Below are 26,072 nucleotides of genomic sequence, written 5' to 3' on the forward strand. Positions count from 1 at the left end.
TTCAGAGGCCTTCTCTCATTCCTAAGGTACCTCACTACTAGAGCACTACCAGAGATGCTGACTTTCTACTACCTCTGTTTGCAAAAGCTTGCTGGCTTCAAGCCTTCTTGTTTACCTACATGTAATGAGAACACACCACCTATGGCTGATATCACACAGCGAAGTGTTACGAAGCCCCCAGACAAACACCATGCATTCACCCATCAGATCAAATGGAAAAAGCAGAGCAGGCAGCAGGAAAAGCTGCACTATAAATTTCGCAATGGGAAACAAGCAAGTGTCCGAGATCCAGGCTGCTCTTTCCTCCTAGGAGCCTGTTGTCAGCACTGCCTCAAGGCCGCTGCTGTTCCAGTGCTACATGACATGCCTGGGAAGGGCCCCGCCAGCCCCAGCTCTGGGGAGCACGCCAAAAGCCAGTACCTATAAATATCTGGAACCGAGCTCAGCTGAACTCCTCCTTCATTTGGTTTTACTTTTCCTTGGGGGAAGAGCAGCCAGTAAGAGTGAACTGGTACAAAGCCACCCAGTATTGGATAGTTCAGTCCATTCTAAAACAACAAGTCAGCTGTCACCCAAAGCGCAGGTGCCACGTGGACAAGACCAGAGAGCAATGAATCCAGGGAAACCAGATCAGACAAACCAACATGTCTCAGCTGCATCAACTGTGCTGTCAGCAAAAGCTTTATGGGCTGCCACACTGCAAGTTGTCATTAAAAACAGCCCTGAAAGATTGTTTTAAACATTTTTCCCTGTTTGTATTTCTTGGACAAACTCTTTAATTTAACAGCATCGGATTTTCCATATTTTTCCTGTTAATAATGTAGGATATCTGCAGATCAATGGTTTAAAAATTTTAGTATGTGACATTTGGATGTTATTTTAGTCCTCCATATGCTACTGCATTCTCAGAAACACATACAGCATCTACATCAATGAAAAAGTAGAAAAATGACTTGAATTTCCACATCACAGCCATTAAAATCCCTGACTTTAATTTACCGGAACTTCAAAACAAGCCAGCAAAAAGCTCCTTCACCGATGTGCTCTTTGTTGTCCACTCAGACACCTTTCCATCCTGTGGTTAATCTCTAGAAACATTCTACTGTGTTTGCTTTCTGTGGAGGTGGTTCTGAGCGGAGCACAAGACCTGGCTCTCGCGAGCTGCACTGCCACAGCGACGTGCGCAAGCTGGGCTCCTCAGGAGGATGGAAAACACTCGCGGTCTGCGGTTTCCCTGGGTTTCAGTTCACGAAGAGTCATTTTCCATCCCTCCTCGTGAGCTGCGCTTTGCAGAGGCCTTGCACAGAGCCGCCAGGACTCAAACCCTGAACTACACAGCCTGTGGAGCTGTTGTGTGTGCGGGGTGCTGCGGGGATGGGGCTGGCGCTGCTGGAGCAGCTCTTCCCAGGAGCTCTTACCAAGTTTTATTCCACTTGCTACTGCGCTGTGAGCACGTGGAACCAGCTGTCCTGCTGCTGGCTGTGGGGAGGAAAAGGGTTCAAGGCTGCTGGACAGCCCAGATCCTCCCAGCACGCCCAGCGCTGCCCGTCACCCCCAGCAGACTCACCACCCTTTGCTTCCTTAATTCTGGTTTTCCTTTCAAATGCACCTTTCTCTGATGGCAGCGGCACACAGGGACAGTGGACACAGCAAAACCACCGCAGCTGAGGGATGGGGTCAGGTCTACTCCAGCTCCACTATCACTGGCCCAGACCACACACTTGATAGCCACATGGGAGTGTCACTGAATCATTTGCTTCCTATTCGGGCATTCATATACACAATATTAACTGCACCAAAGACAGCCCACGTCCAGTTACACACTCTGGTGCCTGCTCTAGGATACTATTGCTGCTGCTCATTTGTTTCCCCTCCTCTTCCTGTTTTCCACAAACTATTTGGAATCGTTTCCGCAGCGCTGACCCTGCTCTGTAAACGAGTGAACATATCCTAAGTCTCCCCGATAAAGATGCAAAAATAAATAACATGATGGAGAGAAATATGCAGTGACCTAAATCAAATAAAATCAAAACAGCCAAGAAAAGACCTCTATTTGTTTGTATTCACAGGAGGAGTCTTCCCAGAAGATATGGAAAAGGTTTAAACCAGGACTGGCTGAGCAAGCAGCGCTTGAACATCACGTGCTTACAGCAGTAATCAATCAAGATGCATGAAGAAAAACAAACAGATGAATCATGTGTGAAGCTGACAGACAGTGAAGAACGTGAGACTGGTTCCTGCATCTCAGGCTTCTGCAAATCCTTCAATTTGCCGTATTCTGTATCATTGCAATAGAGGTCAGAGGCTGCACTAGGCTCCTGGGTTTGACTGTAAACTACTTCGTGACTTCAGCTTCACAAAGCAGAACATCTCGACATTGTTCATTATGCCAATAAACAAGTGAGCGCAGAGCTCCATGGGAAACAAAGCTTCACCTTACCTGGTAAAATTCCCGGAGCCAATTCTTCTGGAGATTTTCCGGCTGAAAAACAAAACAAAAGCAAACCATGAACAAGAGGAGAAATGTATTTGAATACCAACTGGAAACAGTATTTTGTAACAATATCCCATCCCTGGCAGTGCTCAAGGCCAGGTTGGACACAGGGGCTGGGAGCAAGCTGCTCCAGTGGAAGGGGTCCCTGCCCCTGGCAGGGGTTGGAACTGGAGGAGCTTTAAGGTCCCTTCCAACACAAACCAGGCTGGGGTTCTGGCTTTCCTTAGTGCATTCAAGGGGGGAGTTTTTTCCACAAATAAAGAAAATAAAGCATAGACACTGGGATATTCCTCCATGAGCACCAATGACAAACCTCTGCTTTTAGTTTCTGAGTCCCCTCTCCTCAGATTTTCCCTAAGAAGGTACATTTTGTACCTGGCTTCACAACATTCACACACATACATGATTGTCAAGTAATTAAATCAACAGCCTCGATACATGTTGAAGTATGTGCTTTTAGTTGTACGTGTTCATTGCTGTACATGACCTGCTGATACCATATCTTGCAATCTGAGCTTCCAGCTACATGGATTTACTTCTAATGACTTGGCCTTGAGCAAAAACCATGCTTCTGTGAGATGCTCAAGCACATCAGAGTCAAGGATAAAATGGGAGAAGCATCTCCAGATTGCCCCAGAAGTTACGAAAACTGAAGCAGCAAAAATACACGAAGTACAAAGTTCTGCCCTTTCAGAAACACAGCCCACCCCGGATGTGGATCTGGAGGAGATAACTGATCTGCACACATTAAATGTACAGCTACAAGAGAAACATTAGTTGAGTTCTATCTTCAACAACACTGCTTCTGGACAATTTTTACATCATAGTGGGGAATAAAACCCAAATCAGACTTTTCTCTCAGCAGCAGGAGGAAATTCAGGATCTGTGGGAGGCAGGAAAACGTATTGAACTGAAAACCAGAGCGATGCCTCAACAACCTCCCTTTAGTAACCGTCGTGACACCAGCTGCCTGTGGCAGATACAGAGACATGGAATTCCTGCTTTGCTCTATTTGCCATCAAGTGTGTTAATTTCGAGTAGCTGGATACAACTTTAATCATTTCTACTGACTCGTTGCTTGGAGAATTGCCCATAGGTGGCTGCGCAGATTTGCAAAGAGTGTAAGTAAGATTTTTCTCGCCAAACCTATGGAAGTCCTGCAGCTCCTGAGCCTACAAAGTCGACAGAAGCTTTCTGGGAGGTGAGGGACCAAAAGCACCACGTTTGTCCCTTGCTCTCTGCCACCTCCCTTCTGTTGATCACTCCTTGACGATTCCAGAATTCAGATGTTACCGGTCACAGAGGTGATGTTTGCACTCCTTAGAACAATCCCTGTCCCAGTGATGAGCTCTAGCAGTATCTCCTATGGACCCTGCTGCCGGGGCAGGGGATGGGTGAGCCTGAGCAGTGGCTCCTTGCTCCATGCCTGAAGCCAGCCGGGATGGAACCTGGCTTGAGATTTGGCTTCAGTATGGGACAAACCATCCAGGCCTCCCACCCCTCCCCTGCCCAGCCCAGCCCCCAGCCACAACAGGGAATCTGCAACGTGGATCAAAACTGAAGGCAGCCAGGCAGCGATAAGCAGACGCTCTCAAAATGACATCCCATTAACTGCTTATTTAGCAGCTTAACTCATTTCCTACTCATTCTGAGCATACCAACAAAACCCACCGAGTAACAGTAAGGACTGTTGCTTTCATAAAGCAGCAATGACAAAACAAGCAAACCAGGATTTACAGGAGACTTCTAATGTAGAGTTACAAAGACAGCACAGGATTGACTGGTTTGGGGTTTTTCTATCACTCTACAAACCAGATCTGAAATGGGAACATGATTTTGAAAGGCCAGATTCAAACTATGAATAACACAAGGTCTTGGGGATTGCGAAATCAACATTTTCTGGTAGCTACAGAAACGCAATGAGCAAGTCCTGCGTTGGGCACAAGCAGACGTGAGCAGGGCTGTGTATCTGTTCAGAACACACAGTGGGGCCTTACTCACTAAGTAACAGGCAATTTTATGTTACAAACCCCACCCCACACACCCCTCACTTCTCTGTTTTATTTCTACCGGTTGGAAGATGCCCTGGGGTCCATCTATGCTTTAAGAATGGCAGAAGTCAGTTAGTTCTGGAAAGTCCCTGAAGACAAACAAAGCCCACTTCAGCCTCTATTTACAGACAGGAGCTAAATGACAGGGGACATGAGATCCCAAAGAATTCAAACCTGGGCTTGGGGGAATGCCCCCGAGCACAGGGCTCTGCACTGAGAGCCTCAACCAGTTTCAGACAGAATCTATGTTAAACATAAGATTTTTATTGAGCAGGTTTTGAGCTTTTCAGTTCAAGCACAGTGCAAAGCTGTGACTAAGGGTGGCACCAGCCACTGGTGATAACGTACACTGGCTGCAGCTTTTTAAGGGAGAAGGAACTGCTACCGATCAGAATATGTGAAGTTATTTATACTCGAGGAATCCCAGGGGAGAAAATAAAGCACACCCTTGCTTTTGTTTTTAAACGCTACTGCAAGTGGTAGAAGTTCCCCCATTTGCTACATGACTAAATGGAAACATGAGGTTGAACAGGAAAACCACTGGTACATCAGAGGGAAGCTGACAAAAGGGCTCCAGGCCCCCAGCCCCCAGCTCCTTGGGGCTGGGTTTGAGCAATCAGATCAAGTACTGAAGAACTGGAGCCCAAAGCGAGCAGCGACAGCAGCGCTGGACCAGCAGCCTGCGGGGGCTCCTCACAGCACAGGGACCCGAAGCCATGACCCAACTCTCCTACAAGCCCCGGCCCCCTCCCAGCGCAGCACCCGAAGCCAAGGCCTGTTACCAGGAGGAGCAGTGATTCCACTCCCCAGAGGGGATGGGCGGTTGCTGGATTTTGCTTCCCGGGCTCCCAGTCCTGCTGATGCCCTGGGACACTGCCTATGGGAAGTGCCAAGGGCACATAGCTGGACTTCACAGCAATACACCACCATCAGAACACCAACTGATGTGGACTCAGACTGAAGCAGCAGGAACTGGTGAACAGGAGTGCAAACCCAGATGGTCCTAGCTCTTACACTTGGAGATGTAGTGGGCATCACTGGATCATTCTCTGCCCTGTGGCCCTGCAAGATTAATCACAGCAGAAAGCCAACAACACGCTTGCTCTGCCTCCACTACCCAGCCTGGGACGAGATGGGCAACACTAGTGACATATCCCCATGACAGCTTTGAGACACTTGGATAACAGATACGTGCAGAGAGCGTCACTGTCCTGATCCATACCTCCACTGGAGGAGATACGGACACTCACAGAAGACTCAGAGATCCCTAGAAAATTCAGCATCTCAAACCTACATGAAACAAATCTACAGCACCTACATTTTGAAGGCAGACCACGAACACGTTCTCAACCACAAGCAATGATTAAACTAAAAGTTGCTAACAGCACTCCCGTTGCCACATTGAGCTATTAAGGTATCTAACTAACCCACATATTTGTCAAAAGCAGGAGCAGCATGCAAATAGATTCTTGTGGAGGAACAGTGATTTGGAGAAACAGTTGGTTTTGTTTTTAAAGGGGCTTTCTTCTCCTCCTGCTTTGGATCCCAGCAGTCACTACCTGGCAACCACAGCAGATGTCTTCTATGGAGCTGCTGCACAACGTCACCAGGTACATCAAGAACACCAGCTCAGGATGAAAGGCCACCATCCATCCCACCAGCAGCCTGGACAGCCCACATCTGATTCCTTGTGGACAAAGCTCAGCACAGCTCCATACCCTGCCCACGTAACCCCTCCCGACAGCCACTGTGTTTTAACTGTGCTGGCACAGGCCAGCGTTCAAACAAAGAGAAGTGAATTGAGGTCAGTAAGCAGAGGTTCACCCCATTTCACAGCCTGCCTGCCTGCACAGCCCCTTAAATGATCAGCCACAGAGAACAAGGTCTTGGGGGGGGGGGGGGGGCAGTTATAGAAATAACTCCAGAGTTAAGCTAAGCACAACAAGGTGAACTGAGTCACCCAGAGCTGCAGGACCTTCCCTCCTTCCTGCCTCCTCATCTGGGCAGCACAACACAGACACCAGGGCAGCGCGGTCAGGAGCACGCATGGGTGAGGGATGTCTGCATGGCACCAAGGAGTGCTGTCCATTGCCTGCCCCGGGCATGGCAGCAGGGAGCAGGGCACCGGCCATGGGCCGGCAGCTCAGTGCCCAGCTCCGAGGGGGCAGTCTCAAACAAGTTGCTTCTGTCAAAGTTGTTCTATCACAGGTGAGAAGCGAGGGGCCGATGGATCATTGCAGCTCACAACCCAGGCTTTCTGAAGGGTGACAGCAGGAGGCAGGAGCCCAGTGAAATCCGAGCGGTGCAGAATGAAGCTTCCCCACCTACAGATTAATTCCTTCTGGGATCCCACAGGCCATGGGAAGGTTTGAAGAAGCGGTGACAGAAGCAGAGCTCGGAGCAGCAGGAGCAGCACCGGGAGATGCCAGTCAAGTCTCTTGGCAGGTAATTTTGGGAGACAAGGCGCTAATGAGGTCGCTGGGGCTGACAACAGACTCCTCTGCACAGGGCTGGGGTTCTGCTAAGCCCCTGCGGTCTCTGTGACCCCCATCACCCACAGCTCAGGGTGACCATCACCTTGCTGGCTCTGCAGGACCCAACCCTGCCATGCTCCCGGCCGCCGTGCCCTCCTCCTCCTTCCATGGTGCCTCCACAGCAGGACCACATCCTTCTGTTTTTACCACTCTGGTCAAACCCTGTAACCCAGCCCCCTGCCTCAAGCTCCTCCCCAGTGACCTCCCAATAAATGAGATCACTTTAAGTTATGAAGGACTGGAGATAACAACCAAGTGGAACAATAATTCATCTTCCTCTTATTTTTCCATCTAAGAATAGACACATTATATTTCATGTCTTCCAGACTCCTTGGCCTTCTTCCCATCCGTTCCCTCCACACTCTGTCCTTCATTAAATTATCTCATTCTTTTCATAATGTAACTGGAATTAATCTTTTCTTTGTCCTCGTCAATGCTAAATCCTTTTATGAGCGTTCACCGATGAACCGATTTCTGCCCATTCACATTCTCCTGAGCACCAAGGGCTTCTTCCTTCACCACCCTGCCCTCACAGCCAGGTCCCCTGCGCACATCCCTGTGCTGGCGGGCACTGAGCCTGTTCCGTGCTGCTCTGTTAGAACCCTGCTGTAAATGAGACCTGAGCTGAGCAGACGGGCACCGGGCACCTCACACACACAGAACCTTGGGAAGTTCTTTGGGCTGCGCTCAGCATGGGTCAGAACCACAGACTCCCAGCTTGGTTTGTGTTGGAACTGGATGAGCTTTAAGGTCCCTTCCAAGCCCTGCCACAGGCAGGGACCCCTTCCACTAGAGCAGCTTGCTCCAAGCCCCTGTGTCCAACCTGGCCTTGAACACTGCCAGGGATGGGGCAGCCACAGCTTCTCTGGGCACCCTGTGCCAGCGCCTCAGCACCCTCACAGGGAAGAGCTTTGTCCAGAAACAGCCCATAGGAGGCCATGGAGCTGCTGCGAGGGCTGGAGCAGCTCTGCTCTGGAGCCAGGCTGAGAGAGCTGGGCTGGGGCAGCCTGGAGAAGAGAAGGCTCCTGAAGGGGAGACCTGAGAGCAGCTCCAGTGCCTGAAGGGGCTGCAGGAAAGCTGGAGAGGGGCTTCGGACAAGGGATGTAGGGACAGGCCAAGGGGAATGGCTTTAACCTGCCCGAGGGGAGACTGAGATGAGCTCTTAGGAACTATCCCAAGGCCTTGAGGAGCACAGGTCTGGTTTCACTCTACCATCCCATCCAAAGCACACATCTTGACTCAACAGAGCCACAAATAGACACTCTCCTCCCGAAATAAGCATGACTTGCTTCCAGACTGCGGAGCCAAGTGGGGTCCATGTTAAAATAACAGCACACGCGTCCCGCTGCTCCCTTCAATTAAAAGCAATTTTCCTGGAATTCCAAATCCCACTAAAACCATCTCTTTTCATGCCGAGTTTCCATATGAAGTCTATTTATGTCACACTGGTTACTGTACTGGTCAGGCTTATAAGGAAACATAGTTGTCCTGTGAACACATGGCTGCCACATGAGTCAGTAATATCCCCAAAACAAGTGTCTTTTCAAACTGAGCACACAAGCAGCCTCTCTTCTCCCCAGTGTTTCCATTCCTTACCAAATTACACCCAATAGCCAAGAGAAAGCTTTAAGCCTGTTGCAAAAATATGTTCAGAGAGGGAAGAAACCTTTGCAAAAAAAGGAAAAACCTGTATTTAGGGTAAGAGGCCTTCAGTCCGGAGGAACAAAGAAAAGAACAAAATGAAACCAAATTAACAGCCCAGAAAATTTCTCTTTAGTTTTGTTCAGAGGGAAATGGAGCAAAGTGGATGAATTATAGAGAGCCCGTTCTATTTGGTGAGCTTTATTTTTAGCAAAGAACAGGCTCATTTTCTAAGCTAAAAGATTCTTGACTCGCTTAGGGAACACTCACTGGCTCCACAGGGGACACCGAGGGGCCCTGCCGCTGGGCTCTGCACACCCACTTGTGCCGAGGGTACAACCAGACAACGTTTCTGTATGCCCGACTCAAACAGAGCAAGAGCCCCAAGAGGGACCCGCAGCCCCGAGCTCCAGGGGGTTCTTGGTGCTGCAGAGCAACACGTGGGCGCTGCTGAAGCCACTGCACCCCCAGGCAGTACCCAGAGCCCTGTTAACCTGCCCCCTTCAATCTACACCCAGAGGGGCTATGAAACAGAGCTGCTTCCCTCCTCTGCTACACTTGGTTTTCTCCTTATTACCCAGCTCCCGCAGAGACGGCAGCAGGAACGCCCAGAGCCTCGGCTTCTGCCAAGCACCGCCGCAAGCCGACAGAAACCCCCAAAGCATCCACCAGCCGTGCCGCAGGTCTGTGTTTCCAGAGAGCTGGAGGTGCTGCAAACCACGCTGTGTGCCTGAGAACTCAGCACCTCCAGGAGGAACAGCAACGGCCTGCACCGGGACTGTGAGAGGCACCAAGAAACAGCCCTTCCCAGGCAGGGATGGGGCAGCCAAAACCCAGGGGTACACTCCTCGACGCAGGAAACGCAGCCTGAACCAACTCACAGCAAAGGGAAACTTCTTACAGAGTAAATTAACTGTCCTGGCTGCATCACAGGGAAACAGCAGGAGTGATGTAATAGAACTGAAAGTGATGAAGCAATGATCAAGTGCCTGCCTCTTCAAAGGAGCTGGATGTAAAACCATATGTACTGCAAACAGTTAACACCAAGACCAGAATCAGTCTCGCCTCTAACAACACAAGATGGGGAAAGGGAAAGAGCCACCTGCCTTTAACTCCTAAAAAGTACCAGCAGCATGTGCTGACAGGGCTCCTGTCTGAACAAGAGCCTCCAAAGCCCTGAAGACCCCAGTGACTGAACCCAGCCTGCTATTAGAAGAACCTAAAGCAAACAGATCAAACAGAACCCCACACAAGGGTTGACAAACACCGGCTTCTGAACAGCCAAGTCAGCAACGTGAGCCCCGGGATGCCAGGGGAGGTTGTGGGGACTCTTGTGTAGGGTGTGGGTCAATACATCCACAAGCAGAGAGGGCAGTGACTGCAGGCAATCTGTCATTCATAACAACAGTTAAATCTCAGGAAAAGGCTCAGGCATCACGTACAACACACAGGTTTGTAACACAGCATTTGTGACTCCCAAGCACAAAGATGAAAACTGCACCCACTGTATCGCAGCAATGCAGCTTCAGAGTGGGCACAGCACAAGGTCAGAACAGCCCTTCTGGCCAGCCTGCCCCTCACTCAACTTGTGGCTCACCATCAGTGCCATCCACACTCCTAAAAGTCACACAAATCAGAAGCCCATGACCTGGATATGCTATTACTTAGCATGACTCCGGTTCAACAACTCATTTCAGACATGTTGAGTGTTAATATCTTAGAACCACAGAACCCCAGCCTGGTTTGTGTTGAAAGGGATCCTAAAGCTCCTCCAGCTCCAACCCCTGCCACGGGCAGGGACACCTTCCACTAGAGCAGCTTGCTTCAAGCCCTGTCCAACCTGGCCTTGAACACTCACAGTGATGGGGGTGTTTTGTCTGTCCCAAGTCTATTGCTGGCTTAGCTAACCCAGTGCCAGGGAACAGAAGAAAAAGACTTCTCTCAACAGTAATGAAGCTCAGCTCTCAATTAAAAGATTCCCACGCTACAATGAATTGAAGATACACATTCTTTCATAGCTATTTTTAGTAAACTAACAGGTTCTTAAGGATTAGATTACACTGAGACAGAGCAACGAGACTTTCAGACTTCCAGAACTGTTTGTGTAGAAAATAATACAGTAAATCTGACGGCAACAAGAACAGGGTTACGCATAACCCTGAATAAAGAGAGCCATGAATCCCAACTATCCTGACCCTAGTGAGCTCCCAACCTGTTCCAAATGTAACCTCTATCATCTTATTTGAAGATTAAAGGCTCCGGGTATTTGAATAACCAGCACGTTAAGAGTATTAACAGCAAGAGTTAATCCAACACCCAGTATTAGCAGCACCACAAAATCTATAATCGTTAGCAAACAGCAGGGATTAACCACATAAATACACTCAGGTTTCCAGTGACTTGTGTCCCGAGTTTGGAAAGGCAGGAAGAAAACAGGCATTATGCTGAAAGAGAGAATAAAATTAATCTGCTCCTGCACATGGATAGACAGAATAGAGCTCTGGCAATAGTCACCACCACCACAGTCTATCTTGTGGGGTTCCTTTGTTTGTTTGCTGTAAGTTAATCTTGAAACCCTCCTCCTGGGTTGACTATGGGGATAATGTTGTCTGTAACAACAATGTACACGGTCTGTACATGTACAAATGTACACGGTCTGAAAACACTTATTGTTTGGAAGCAGTTCCAGAGCTGAAATCCACCCCACACTCGGGAGCCCTCCTCCCAGACGCCACAAGGAAAACCTGGGAGCTGATGAGCTATGAAAAATTACCTGAACAAGAATATCCCCACACCCACCAACAGCGAAACCGGAACGTGTTTGTTCATCCCAGGCACTTGAGGGTGTTTCCTGCAAAGCCCTGTTCCAGACAGGAGCGGCACTGTCCTGAGTCATGTCTCCCATGGCAGGAGATGGGCACAGAATCACCACACAATCAACTTGTGAGCAATTGGTCATCACGGAATAGAACCTGGATCTGCCCACTGCAAGAAGCCTCTACTGACCCCAAAGGAGCAAAGCAAGCGGAGATCTGCCCAGCAAGGTAAGCAAGAGAACTTACACATGAATTGATAGAAGAGAGAACATCCCTGTCAGCCTCCAAGAGCGTGATACAGAATTTGGCTCTCCGAGCCAAGTGAGAGTGAGACGTGTTGAGGGTTGTGTATCTGCCCTGTAGCGGCTGCTGCTAGCACATCATTTAAGTTTTCCTATATCCAAGCTGATGCAGACATAGTAAAAACTCAGGCAGTTTCCAGTTGCAGAACTCACAAGGCCTCAGACACAGCAGTGAAAGCAGCCACGAAAGCCGACCATCAGAACAGTTCTTTCTGCAGGCTGGGCTTTATGGAGGTGTGAAAATACCCAACATGTTCAGTTAACCCCGTTGGCTGTGGCAAGGGCAGCCCTTTCCACAGATACTCCAGGAGTAACCGCAGAGTAGGAGGCCGGGATAAAACATTGTCTTAAATGAATAAGGTAGACAGTGTTCTGGGGGGGGGGGGGGGGGGGGGGGCGGACAGTAGATGCTCACTTTCATGAACTAAAGCTCGGGAGCTAAAGCACATGAGCTCCAAGCACTGCTGTACAGCAGTGTCTATCAACCGCTCTGAGCGACGCATGCTCTTTCCTCAAGAAGAAACCCACATTTATGAGCTAAACCTTTTGACCGGGCACTGCCCTGCCAGGGATGAAAGTCCAAGGTTTTCCTAGAACCAATTCCAGGACTAACACACCCGTGAGGTGGAGGCTGTCAGAGCACTGGCTCCAACACACCCTATGAGATCTTCCAAGCCAAAATACCATAGCCCTAAGAGTGGCTGCCAACTGGCTGCCAAGTGAGGCATGGGGATGCCAAGGTGCACTTCATGACACTAAAAAAAACCTGTAGTGACCTAATGTGAGTATCTGATAGCAGAGGAGACCATGCAAAAGCTGTTTACATCCTATTCCAGCAGTAAAGCACTGAGGGAGATACCAGAAGTTCATTTCAACTTGCTCTAGAGCAGGCTTTCAGTTTTTTCTCCTTTCTGCGCACGTTTCCCTAACAAGTGCATCTTCGATCCATGGCCCAACAATCCACAGAGGTGATTCGCAGCTTTCTGCAGAGCCACCACAAGGAAAAGCCAACCTTGTCTTGGCGATGCTTGAGGGAGCCCAGCAGAGGAGCCTCCCCTGGCCCCTCACAGCACCAGCTGCTCCCAGGCAAGGAGCCGCAGCAGCATGGTCAGTGTGAGCTGCACTGGATGTGATCCCGCACCATGAGCGATGCCTGGCTCACGCTGAGCTGCCTGAGCAGGGATTATGGAATCCCAGCCAGAAAACCCCAAACAACTTCCCTGCAAAAAGGAAAGCTTTCATTAGCTTTGAAGGAGAAAAGTGAAGGACAACCCACACTGCTCTCAGCCAGCCAGCTGTAAGTAAACACATCCATCAGTCTCCACACAAAGTTAACATGAGCATCATCAGGAATTCTACCTTCGTAAGGAGTTTAGAGCCCTAAAAAAACAAGCTAAAGGGCAGACATTAATTATGAAGCTGACTGTGTTATACACAACATCACAATACGTGGTCTGTGATGCCATTCAGGAGGTGCTGTGGAGCGGGGCACGTCAGGAACTCACAGAGCCCCTGCAGCCAAGCTCTAAGAGGAATTCCACCTCCTTGAGCACAAGCCCAGCCCCAAGGATCACCTACACAGAGTGCTCTGCAGAAACAGAGCAGGGGCTGCTCCTCCAGCAATGTTTGTCTGAAGAACTTGTCAGAAGTGGAACAGAACAAATGCTCTTAATACAACTGTGGGGGGTTCAGGTTAAACAGCAGGGTACTGCGCTTCGGTCTGGTTTTAAGGATTTCAGCTTACCGAGATGGGCCAGCACATGAATCAGGGGAGCAGGAACACTGTGTACAGAACGCGTTACTGGGATATTCCATGCTTTAATCACGCTCCCCAGATCAGGCCGTGACGCAAGAGGCGGCAGCTGGGAATGCCGCAGCCCCGCTCCAAGCAGTGAGCGCACGACGGAGGCTGCCCCTCGGCACTAGTGCACAGCACAGCCCCAGCACACCCCGCATCTCACCGGGACCTCAATCACACACGTGAGCACACTCCTGCCCTTGCACTGGTGATCTGGCAGTTGGCAGTTCCCGTGTGCACTACTGAATGGAGCAACAGCCCTGCGCTGAAGAGCTCACATTTGGGTTTTTTCTTCAGAACCTCTAAAGGAGCAACCAGAGATCAGAAAAACCCAACTAAAACCAAGACGTCGTCAGTGCAGCAGCTGCTCCATCATCCCAGCACAAGGAACAGCACGAGAGTAAAGAGACCTTAGAGCAGCTCCAGTGCCTAAAGGGGCTGCAGGAAAGCTGGAGATGGGCTTGGGACAAGGGCCTGTAGGGACAGGCCAAGGGGAATGGCTTGAACCTGCCAGAGGGGAGACTGAGATGAGCTCTTAGGCAGAAGCTCTTCCCTGTGAGGGTGCTGAGGCGCTGGCACAGGGTGCCCAGAGAAGCTGTGGCTGCCCCATCCCTGGCAGTGCTCTAGGCCAGGTTGGACACAGGGGCTTGGAGCAAGCTGCTCTAGTGGAAGGGGTCCCTGCCCGTGGCAGGGGTTGGAGCTGGAGGAGATTTAAGGTCCCTTCCAACACAAACGAGTCAGATTCCATGGAATGTACAATTGTCATGTGCCTCTGACTCAGTAGCTGGCAGGAGTCACCAGGAGGTACGTGCTCGTGGGAGACCCGGAGAGGGGAGATGCTCTTTGAGGAAACAGCAGAGGCAGGCCTTCCCCTCGTGCACTGCGGTGTGTGACCACCTCCATGTGCCAGCCGTGCGCTCTGTTTGTGGCTCTGCCTTTCCCCCAGCCCTGCCTCCTGCACCCCGGTACCACTGAGAGGGGAGGAACGGTACGTGCCTGGGTGGCTTCGTTCCTGCTGGACACCAGCAATCCCGGCAGAGCCCATCGGGGCCGGTAGCTGCCTCCCCTCCTGCCCTGCTGGAGGAAGGAGGTGGCTTTGATCCTACTACAAGCCAAGAGCTTCCCTATGGCTGTGAGAGCCTTGGGCACTGCAGGGCTCCTCACCCTCGGCACAGCCACACGGCTGCAGCGCCGTGCCCCCTCAGACTCACAGAACTCGGGGTTGGAAGGACCTTAAATATCATCCATGTTCGCCCACGCCAGGGCAGCTCGGCCCTTCAGGACTCCATCCTGACAGACAGGCTATTTTTAGAGCCTCTAATACGGGAGAGGAAAACAGATCGCATCCACCAGGGAACACATCTGCTGCTCCTGGAGCTCCTCTTACCCGCCAGCGCGCTCTGTACCAACAAAGCTGAGTTCTACTCCTCGGCAGAGGGACTGTACAGCGTTTTCCCTGCTCTACATGGCACAAAGCAGTGTTAGGAGGGTGCTACCCTCAGCACACGCACCCCACACCAGGGACTAAACCCACACAGTGAAGTTACTTTAGTCCTGCGCAAGTGTGCCCCAAAACGCGTGTCTGAAATGGTTGTGTTCCCCCCTCCTGAGAGAAGGGCCGATGTGAGCCACAGCAACGTGTCAACAAGTACAGAAGAGGTGGTTACAGGGGAGAGATACTCCTGTGTGCTGGTGCAGACTGCCCAGGGTTTTCATTTCACCTTTTTCACCATGAGTTCAAAGTAAACTCAGCTCATGTGGGTGAGTTTCCACAGGAAATCCTGCCCTTCGTTCACTCTTATCCCTATTGAGAACCGTTTCCTTTCGCTTGAAAGGCAACTGCCTTGAGTCCTGTGCCACAGCGAATGCTCCGTAGCACTAAATATAGATTCTCAAGGAAGGAAACATCAGGCAGACAACAAAAGCGAGGAACGTCAGCGTGCTCCGTGTCTGATGTGCAGGCTCTCTGCAGGCGCACCCAGCACAGAGCACACGCTTGGTGAACTCACACTGCGGAGTCCTCAACAGCACACAGCGCTCCTGGGCTGCAGGAAAGCAGCCGTCACTTGAAATAAGTCCTGAAAGAGCCCAAAGCAGAGCTCAGAAACACACCCTGCGAGCACCTCGCGTGACCTCCTGCCTGCTCCTCCTCGTGTTAGGGCACTGACAAACTGCTGACACTTTAAGACCGCAGGCAGTGCAGCTCTGTAAGCCTGCACCCCTGTTGGCTTGGGAAGTGCCCCACACTGCACAGAACACCAGCATCAGTAACTGGTGTCCTCTTCTCTGCACATCTCCATCCCCAGAGCACGCACAAGTCACTTGTGAAAGAGAAACCTTGTCCATAGCAAACCATGCTCAACACAAGCAGTTTGTGACCCCACAGCATCGACAGTGCCACTGAACTTCAGTTCTGCCATTAAACTACCACACTGGCCCACGCCACACAGGACAGATGAGCAGACGCTAAACTGGAAGCTTCTGCATCTGTGTGGTTATCTCCCATCAAATGCCTGGCTGGGAAAGAAGCTTGCCCCAGAGCTCACCATGGAGCTCACCCATGTACAGCTCCTGTGCTGGGGCTGCAGCTTCCCAGTGGGTACCATGGTCCAAGCGATGCTCTGGCTCCCGCTTCGCACATCACCACTGCCCTCCCTAGAACGCCCTCCTCCCTTCTAGCGGCAGAGACATCTCCTCTTGCACAAGCTTCTAGCCCATCCCTGCACAGACACCACTTATGCTCCCAGTCACCTGCCCCAAGATCCCCCAACAACAAAAACAAAGAGAAAAGAACACGTCTCCTTAGACGCAAATTGAAGATCATCACTTTCACCCAAAGACGGCCAGTAAAAGTTATCTGCATACAATCAGAGCAAAGCAAAGCTCCATTTGTTCCCTGGTGTCCCCCCCCATACACAGTTAAAATCAGACACTTTCACAGTTGCAAACTGACAGGTCAGTGCAGGAGGCAATACTCCCACCATAGGCCTCCTCCTGGACAGCAGCAGGCTCACCACAACTGCTCTCACCCTGAACCTGCTGGCTCTGATGCCATGCTCCAAAGGCCATGTTCTCCTCCTGTCTTACAGGCTGTCATCGTATTTTCCTTTTTAAAAATATTAAATATTGGCACATTTATCCAATTTCCATTTGTCTCCCATTAAACTCTTCAAGAACCATTACATTAAACTGGAGTTTAGCAGGACAAAGTACATCTCATTTTTGCCCTCAGATTCAGTATGGATACAACAGACATTATACCTTTGCTACTGCCACCACCAGAGGGAAGTACCAAAGCTTCCATCACTCTCAGGAGCACACACAGTCTCAGCACCACCTGAATAAAGGTTTCATTTAATTCATTATCAGCCAACTTTTCAAAGAGCGATGATCAAGCTGAGAGTGCATTTGCAGTGTGGACACATTCATCAACAAATCCGGTTATTTTCAGACAAGTGTGACAGCAGGTAATGGTCTGAAGGGTATTTAATACCTGCAGTGCTTGCAAAACCCTCCTGGCTGCAAAAGGGCTACTGAAACCCAAACCAGCACTCCACAAAAACTGTCGGTGCTGGATCACACCCCCTGCGCTTCCACAGCTTTCTGACTCCATTTCCCAGAGTTTTCCATTCTTAAGGCAAGGAGCTTTTTGACTGGAACTGACCCAAGGCAGTGACAGGTGATAACACCAGCTAATGATGTGCTATTTGTGCCATTTCCAATCGAGCTCTGCAAAGCAAACCCTGGAAACGGAGCTAGAGCTTTCCCGTTTCTCCAGCTGACCTCACACATGCTCTGCAGAACCAGGGTCCAAGTCACCTTTCCCAGAGCCCACAGATGATAGGAAGGAGGACATCAACCAACAAACAGAAATTAAACCCCACGTTCACAACATACCTGCTGGCGTTAACTGACCAAGTTACAAGTGCTCTGTAACGTGTAAGTCAGAAAGCAAACCATAGAATCCTACCATGGAATGGTTTGTGTTTGTCTGACTGCCACACAGTACAGGGCAGGCAGGGAGAAGGCTGCTTCTATGATGGAAAAACCTTTCTGCGAGTAGAGCCAACTTCTGGGACACTGAAGCAGCAAGGCATGGAACAGACAAAGTCCTTATTCCGTACCCCTGTGTTGCTCACATAACCCTCCTAGCTGTGGAATCCAGATACTACCAACTGCACGCAGAGGTGCTGCAGTGTATTCACAGGGATGACAGACACTTCTTTCAGACCAATGGACCAGAAAAACTGGAGGATTTTTTCCTCAATCTCTTTTTTTTTTTGTTAATCTCTTACTGTTAAGATCCCTTTGACATGTGTGTAATGTTATACGCACTGATTCCACGTATATGAAATCATAGAGGGTAGAAGAGGACAGTAAACTGGGTAAGAAGTAAGGCGCAGAAGTTACAGCTCCACGCTGGGGCAATGAGGAGCTTGGCTACTAGTGAAGCAGGCGGTGAGCAAGTTCTGCCACCCCACGTACTGTCCCGGACACCGCTCCCAGGGTGTGTGTGATGGGCTTCCCTCCGAGCTGATCACATCCTCCACCCGCCTCTGCTTGGGCTCAGGTTCTCATGTCACCTCTCCCAGGTAAACACTCGGCAGCTTCACCTCCACCAGTGGCTCCCCCAGCAGCACATCACCTCAGTGCACCCCCCCACGGGGAATCCTGAACTGCAATCCTGAGCGCCAGCTCTAGACCATACCCCACTATAAAGACAGCCTATGTCCAGCGAATTCTGATGTATGAACATGTACGCAAACACATATATCATGTTTAATGATATATGAACTATAAAAAGTGAGACTGGAGGGAGATGAGCAGGGCGCAGGGCAGCACAGAAGGCTGCTCTCTGCAGCACAGGGGCTGTTCCACTCTTGTCGGATTTTTACAGTGCCTCCTTGGAAGATCTTCAGAACCTTTTGCAGGTTTTTACAAGGTTTCCCTTAAGAGGCATCCTGGGACAGAACAAAAACCTATCTCCCAGCACATCCAGTGAGCGAGCAATTGAGACAGGAAAACTGCGGCCAAAACAAACAGTGAAATCCAACCAGGAGCCAACCTCCTGCTATTGCTTGCCAAAAATTGCCTTAGGAAGGCTGCAGAAAGCAAGGGAATTTTACATTAAGCCAGGCAGCTTATTCTCAAAATAATATAACGTAACATAGAAGAAGAGGAAAGAGAAGGAGTGAAACTGTTTGTGACAGACTGGGAAGATTATCTGAAAAGATGCTGTGTGAGGCAAGATCGCATTCATCACAGATAGGGAAAAGCGTTTCACAGTCATCAGGAGGCAAAGCAACCACCTGAACAAGAGTCAGGCAGCAGGAAGGACCATCAGCCTACACTGCATGCAAAGTGCTGGCAAGGCTGGGGCTGAGCCCAAACAGCACTGTCCACATTAGCGCAGAAAGAACTGCTCATGTGCGACTCCACGAGATTCAGCAGCTCCTGGGGAAGATGCTGTTAGTAGAACGCTTCTCGGATGCAAGAATAACAAGGTCTGTATCTAGGCTGAGCTATATACAGACCCACAGATACAAGAGCAAAAACTTACATGCAAAAGAACTAGAAATGTTTCCAAATCACAACAAGCAGAACCTCTGCTCGGATATTCCCACACGCACCCGCACAAGAAGGGGCCCATGGCACACCAGCTACAAGATTCAGTGCTGTAAGGAAGCCTGCTCTCACTCCAGAGTTTCTTGCCTGTTTCTGTAAGGAGCTGTAGCCTCCCAAGACCACTCCTGCCAGACCGAAATACCCAGATAAACAGTTCAGTCCATGCTTTTGGTGTGAGGCGCACCAGCCCCAGCTCCCCATTTGCCATGCTTACATGGCAGCACAATGGAACATGGGAGCAGGCTGCGGGGAGCCCCTGGGGCCCCATCCCTGGGCAGAGACCCCTGAGCCCCACCAGCCCCAGCCCTCCCAGGCTCTCTGATCCATATTTATACTCTTACAGGCTTCCCCCCCCCAACAAAACTGAAACCTGAAGGCTGTGGAAGTGACTCAACAGGGATCCCAAAGCAACCACGTGTGTTTGACCGAGCATTCATTCATCACACAGAGATAAGCAGTAGGGTTAGGGTTGTGTTTCATAGACTCACAGACAGATTTGGGCTGGAAGGGACCTTAAAGCTCATCCATTTCAACCCCTGCCATGGGCAGGGACCCCTTCCACTAGAGCAGCTTGCTCCAAGCCCCTGTGTCCAACCTGGCCTTAACCTTTTGTTCATAAAATGAAAAAATTGAGCTAAACAGAAGTTCATTTTTAAGAGAGGGAAGAGAGGTCAAATTTTCCCCCCTCAGCTCATTAAGTAGCACTTTCCTTGTACACTCATCTTCAGAATTATTCACAAGAATACTTCTCCTATGGAGCCAGGCTGAGAGAGCTGGGCTGGGGCAGCCTGGAGAAGAGAAGGCTCCTGAAGGGGAGACCTGAGAGCAGCTCCAGTGCCTGAAGGGGCTGCAGGAAAGCTGGAGAGGGGCTTTGGGCAAGGGCCCATAGGGACAGGCCAAGGGGAATGGCTTTAACCTGCCTGAGGGGAGACTGAGATGAGCTCTTAGGCAGAAGCTCTTCCCTGGGAGGGTGCTGAGGCGCTGGCACAGGGTGCCCAGAGAAGCTGTGGCTGCCCCATCCCTGGCAGTGTTCAAGGCCAGGTTGGACACAGGGGCTTGGAGCAAGCTGCTCTAGTGGAAGGGGTCCCTGCCCGTGGCAGCGGTTGGAGCTGGAGGAGCTTTGAGGTCCCTTCCAACACAAAGCAGGCTGGGTTCTGTAGTGATTCCACAGCCAGGAACAGAGAATTTCTATTCAGAAATTACATCTCTGCAATGTTTTTCCTTACTGTAATGCATTTCTCACCCAAATAAGGGACATGACTGCAGCAACAGAACCTATATTTTCTCAGAATTACTGGACTCTTTCTGACCTGCTGCCCATACACAGTATGACACAGACTAGAACAAACACACACTTGACAACTAAAATGCAAGTCAAGTACTGCAAGAACATGCTGGGTCCTGTTTGTCCTTTGTGTTCTAAAGAAAAATAATCACTGTTTTGTAATGCAATATTCACCATCAACTGAATCTTGTCACTGCAAAAGCAGACTTTTTTTAATGGAGTGGAGGAAGACATCTTCAGCTTGGAAACTGGCTTTCCACCTCAAAATCCCTCCTCTAATCACAAGCAAGGGTGCATCCACCGCAGGGATGGACCCGGGGAGGTGAGCAGGACCCCAGGGGGGTGTGCTCCCCAGGGCAGTCTGAAGCTGCTATTCCCAAGGCATAAAGCAATCCAACCACACGTGTAATAAAGTAACAAACACCAACCCCCACCAGCGCTTACTGAAGCAGTAGCCTGGTTCAACACTAAACCCCGAACGAGCAGTATCACGAGGTATCAGTGGAAGTCTCCTGACAGCCCGCCAGCAATAACACTATTACAGCCAAAAGCTATTCTGTGTCCGTGGCTCCAGAAATTCAAAGCCACCATGGAAAATGTTGTATATTTAAACCTCACTATTAAGAGATATCCTGTTTGCAGTGAGGTAACACCTCTATTTTTCTCTGTCGCAAGGAAGTGCACTTCACCGAGGATCAACATTTCTGACCAGCACTGGAAGGGCTCTTTTCCTGTTTAGGAAAATGGGCTCCAGGCTCAAGTCAGACTCCAACAGAAAGTAAGGACAAAGTTTTCCTGACTTCTCCCCCCTGAAATTGTTCTCATATTTTGAAGCATTCCAAATGCCCAACAGGTCACAGTGGGAAACACCACCTCAGGTTGCCTCTGACCACTCAACGGAGGCTAAACCAAGACCAGCCCCCTGGGTACCACGGCTAGAGGATGCGCTTCAGGCGCACACTGCATGTAGTGGGACATGGGTAAACACACGGTTCTCAGTGGTCTTTAAATGTGTTTTTTTAGAGGGAAAACTTTCCTGCAAGTTCGCATGAACCTGCCCAGCATTATGGAACAGCAGTCAGAAGGTAGACATGGAAAACAGAAAGCACCATCGCACTACAGCATCAGGGATTTACAACTTATTCTGCTGAATCTCTCACAACAGCTGTAGACTCCAAGACAACTTTTACAGCAACCCCACGAGAATAAAGCAGGACTGAACTGACTTAATTCACCAAAATCCAAACCCTCCCCTCCCCCGCCCCCAAGCACGAACTCTGCCAAAATGCAGCAAACCCCTTGTGATTCCAGCTCTCAGTATCATGACTAGTTACCCCAACTGCAGCACAGCACTGACATCAACACAGTGGCTACCGTAAGAAGAACACCATGAAGTATTGAAAAGCATTCCCCAAAGTCTCCCCCTCAGATGGGCCTGGGGCTGATGGAAGGTCTCCCCTCGCACACCCACAGCTTTGGGATACTCCAAGAAGACACCTTGCCTTTGTGAAGAAAACTCACCCTTGCTCATCACAAAAGACAGCCAAGGGAGCTCCCCTCCCTCCTTTGGGGCGATCCCACCCTCAGGAGGCAGGCAAAAGCCAATGCCAGGAACCAGCAGAGGGGAGGCCACCACGTCACCACCAAGGAGTGCCAGGACAGCATTCTCTGGGAAGAAAGGTTCTACCCAGCCTGCACAGGGTAAAGAGAACACTGAGCCTGCATCGAGCCATCCCCGGCGGGACAGAGCTGCCTTCCTGTACCACAAGCAATGCTGTATCTTTCCCAACAAAGCCTACGAGGGACTTTGGGACCATCAGGCTGCATCTCAGTCCCCAGCTTCTCCATGTGGACCTTAGGTCTGCCACGAAGCAGGCAGAACCTACAGCAGTGAGACAGATCCAGCATGGTACCAACAGCCAGATTCAGGTGATGGAGAGCATGGGCAAAAGCCAGTGCACATCACTGGACTACACATCCAAAATAGTTCTACCCTAATTTTCAACCACAACTTGCCTGCCAGAGATCCTCAAAAGGCACCCCACATTTCTGAACCTTCCTCTCATCCTCCAATTTCCAGTCTTGGACTAACAGAAGGGTATTGGCTACAATGATCGTTTCCCAGTATACACTGGCTAAAGTCAACAGATAGTAAATGATGAAGTTGTGACCACTCCTGAGGGCTTTGGAGGGTTCTGGAATATAGAGGGCTTCTTCATGTTGGATCTTCTACAACTGATGCATGAAGCTGCAGTGTGCTACTTCAGAGGCAGCAACAGCAGCCAGCCCTGAACTAGAAATCAGGGCATCTCACCAGGCAAGGGAAGACAAGGCTCTCGTCACAGAGCAATTGATTTCCCCTTGGAGAAGTCACTTGGTTATTTCTGGCCTCCTCATTAAAGCAGCTTCTCAGGATGCACCTTCCCTCTCCCCACCCAACAGCCTTGTTTTGTTCTTGGGGATTGGCTCAGCACCCAGAGGGACCCAGCGAGACCAGGAGCAGCCCCTTCCCTGTGCACCTGAGAACGGACCTGAGCCCTGCTCCTGCCAACTATGTGCATAGAATCCCAGCCTGGTTTGGGTTGGAAGGGATCTTAAAGCTCCTCCAGTTCCAACCCCTGCCAAGGGCAGGGACACCTTCCACGAGGGACATGAGGGGGTTCTGGGCTCAAGCGCACACTGAAGCCGGGTCATGGGGAGCTTGTCCTCAGGCTGCTCCATCCAGTCTCCCCCAGCCTGTGTTTGTGCTGGGATTGCCCCAACCCAGGGCCAGGACCTTGCACTTGGCCTGGTTGAACTCCCTGAGGTTTGTGCTGCACCAGAAGAGCACAGCTCTGACAGGTCCCTTCAGACGTATCCGTCACATGCAGCTTTACAGCCAGAAAATAACTCGGGATGAAGACAAGAGTCTAAGCATAATCCCAGTGCAGGCTCCCTGACCCTTCAGGCTGGCACACATCAGATGACACTGACAAAAAGCAGTTAAAGGAGCCAAGATCACACGAGCTCTGCTTTGCTCTACACTCCAGTTAGGATTTTTAAGCAATATATTACTTTTACAGCCCAATAAAAGGAGTGAATATAAGCAGATGATCAAAGCCTAGGCAGATTCATAGCACATGCACAAACTTAACCATGAATTCTTACCTAAAGACTGGTAGAAACTGTTCTCAAGGGAGCAGTTTTATCCAACCAACCTGAATTCCAACTACAGCACACCAATTCACTCACGCAAAAGGAACAATGTGCCCATATGTTGTCTATGTATGTATAGCTCTATCGCCTCTGAAGAGTTCAAGTCCTTAAGGTGCAGTTTCGGCCACGGCGGGGTCCCGAATGACACTTGTTACTGTAATGGCAAGGTTCCCAACGCACTGCCAGGAGTTGGTTGTGCAGTGAGGACCCACCACGGAGACACCACACTGGTACCCAGTAAACTTGGATAACTGGGCATTACTGCCTGTGGTGCTTTAATGCTTCAGTCACAGATCCAACATCATCAGGGACAAAACCCCTTCACTTGGCAGCCTTGAAACCCAAAGTCAAGGTTCCTCACAAAATACCCTCGAATTCCAGCAGAGGTGATCCTGGAAACAGTCATACACAGAACAGAGGGATATTGTTCAACACAAGAGACTGCTGCTCACAGCTCTTCAGTGGAGCTACTAAGTAGAACAACTATTAACAGAAGGAGTAGTGAAGGAGAAAAGCATCATTGTTCCCACATTGACCAGACCTTACGTATACTGTGAACATGTTAGCAAATACTTAACACCACAAGCACTAAGAAATCACAGTCCTTGTGACTTCTGGAGCAATGGAAACACATTATTACAGTTTTACCTCACTGTCAGAAGGCTCTCACATATAAAAAATATGTTCTTTTGTGATAAACCAACAAAATCCTGCCTATTTCCACTTGCTGTTGACAGGAGTGAGCCCACTGGATTTCCTCTGAATGAAACTAAAAGGCAAGGTCCATTCCAACCTTAAAAGAAGTTATTTAGCCCACAAGATCAACCTAGAACTACTCTGAACACTGGTGCTCAAAACAACTGGCTCTTTCCAAAACCATTTCTGCTTGCTAAGATGGTATAAAAGTGCAAAGACATGGCATTTTTAACTGAAGACTTCTTAGCATCTTGGGTGATTTAATGCATTAAAGGCACATTGTCACCATAGGAAATAAAGCAATAAAAAGACTTTTTTTTTAAATAACAATAATAATAATAATAAAGACTGAGGACTTAGGCTCCAGGTCCATCCTGGTGCTTTCAAAGTGTTTAACCCTACCAACATTGCCTGGTTTAGCTTGCATTTTACTCTGCATCATCCAACAAACAATATGTTCCACAAAGACACAAAGCGCTTAATGCAGAATTTCACAGCATCCAGAGCTAAGCTAGAACAGGCACTGAACTCCCAGACCAGACTTCCAACTGCTTCTTGGGCACTTGCCATGCCCAAGCAAACAACTTTGTCAGGCTGTAAATGAGCGAAGCAGGAACAGGGACATTCCAGCACGCTTCAACCAGGAGAACAAAGAAACATAAGCTATGAAAGATCCCCAGATTTGACTTCTGCTTTTCCCTAAGGAGTATAAATCCCCAAACACTTCTCCCACTGATCTGAGATCTCACGAAATATGAAAGTTTTCTAAAAGTCCCAAACCACCCTCATTGAGCTGACACCAGGCAGATCTAACCCTTACCTGAGGCAGTTCCTCCGGGCTTGTGGGCTCCCAGGCTGGTCTGGGCTGGAAGGGACTTTAAAGCTCATCCAGTTCCAACCCCTGCCACAGGCAGGGACCTCTTCCACTAGAGCAGCTTGCTCCAAGCCCTGTGTCCAGCCTGGCCTTGAACACTGCCAGGGATGGGGCAGCCACAGCCTCTGAAGGCTCCCTGCTCTGCACACTGGTTTACACTGCTCAGCAGCGACTGCCCCATCACTAACTGTTAACTCACATCAGGTGTGATTTGGCCTCCCAGCTGGCCCCACTCTGCACCTGGGGCCTTGGGAGCAGCAGCAAAGGCACTGCTGCACCTTTCCTTTCACAACCTCGCATCCATTTGTGCTTCACCTCCTCCTGGCTTGCAGAAGCAGCCCAGGCTCATGCCATATGCCACCAGTACAGCTTTTCAGCTAGCTGAAGGGGACAACACACAGGCTGGGGCCATGAGCTGGAGAGACCTGCCCCAAACTCCCCCTTAGTTTGCCCAGTGTCTGCCTCTAGAGCTTGTCCCATTTCTGCAATGGTACTCAAAACAAAGGTCCTCAGCAGTGCATTGATCAACGAATGTGCCTGAAGGAATTCTGCCAGCAAACAGCAAAATATATCTGCTGGGTCTTTCTGAACTGTGGAGAGACTTTCAAGTTCTCAATAAAATATTTTATAAGTGATATCAGATGATTCTGGTGTGACACTGTTTCCCAGAACACACAACGAAAAACTGTGCAAAAAAATCCACTGCTTCTCTCACGTATCACACAATGTGAATGAAGAGACTTTTTACAAGGACCTGTAAC

At 49.9% G+C, this 26,072-nt stretch overlaps 1 protein-coding gene across 2 annotated transcripts in view; it reads right to left on the reverse strand.

The window, feature by feature from the left end:
* Positions 1–26,072, reverse strand: part of INPP5A (inositol polyphosphate-5-phosphatase A) — a 206,193-nt gene that overhangs the window by 154,337 nt on the left and 25,784 nt on the right. For both annotated transcript variants that reach the window (XM_057408655.1, XM_057408656.1), the window contains exon 2: positions 2,441–2,482. In XM_057408655.1, coding sequence (XP_057264638.1) covers positions 2,441–2,482 — 42 coding nt within the window. The remainder of the gene's footprint in view (positions 1–2,440; positions 2,483–26,072) is intronic.

The sequence above is a fragment of the Pezoporus wallicus genome, unplaced genomic scaffold, assembly GCF_028554395.1.
Source record: "Pezoporus wallicus isolate ANWC-B61680 ecotype Strahan unplaced genomic scaffold, APGP_CSIRO_Pwel_v1 contig_13954, whole genome shotgun sequence".
In the NCBI taxonomy this organism is placed as follows: domain Eukaryota; kingdom Metazoa; phylum Chordata; class Aves; order Psittaciformes; family Psittacidae; genus Pezoporus; species Pezoporus wallicus.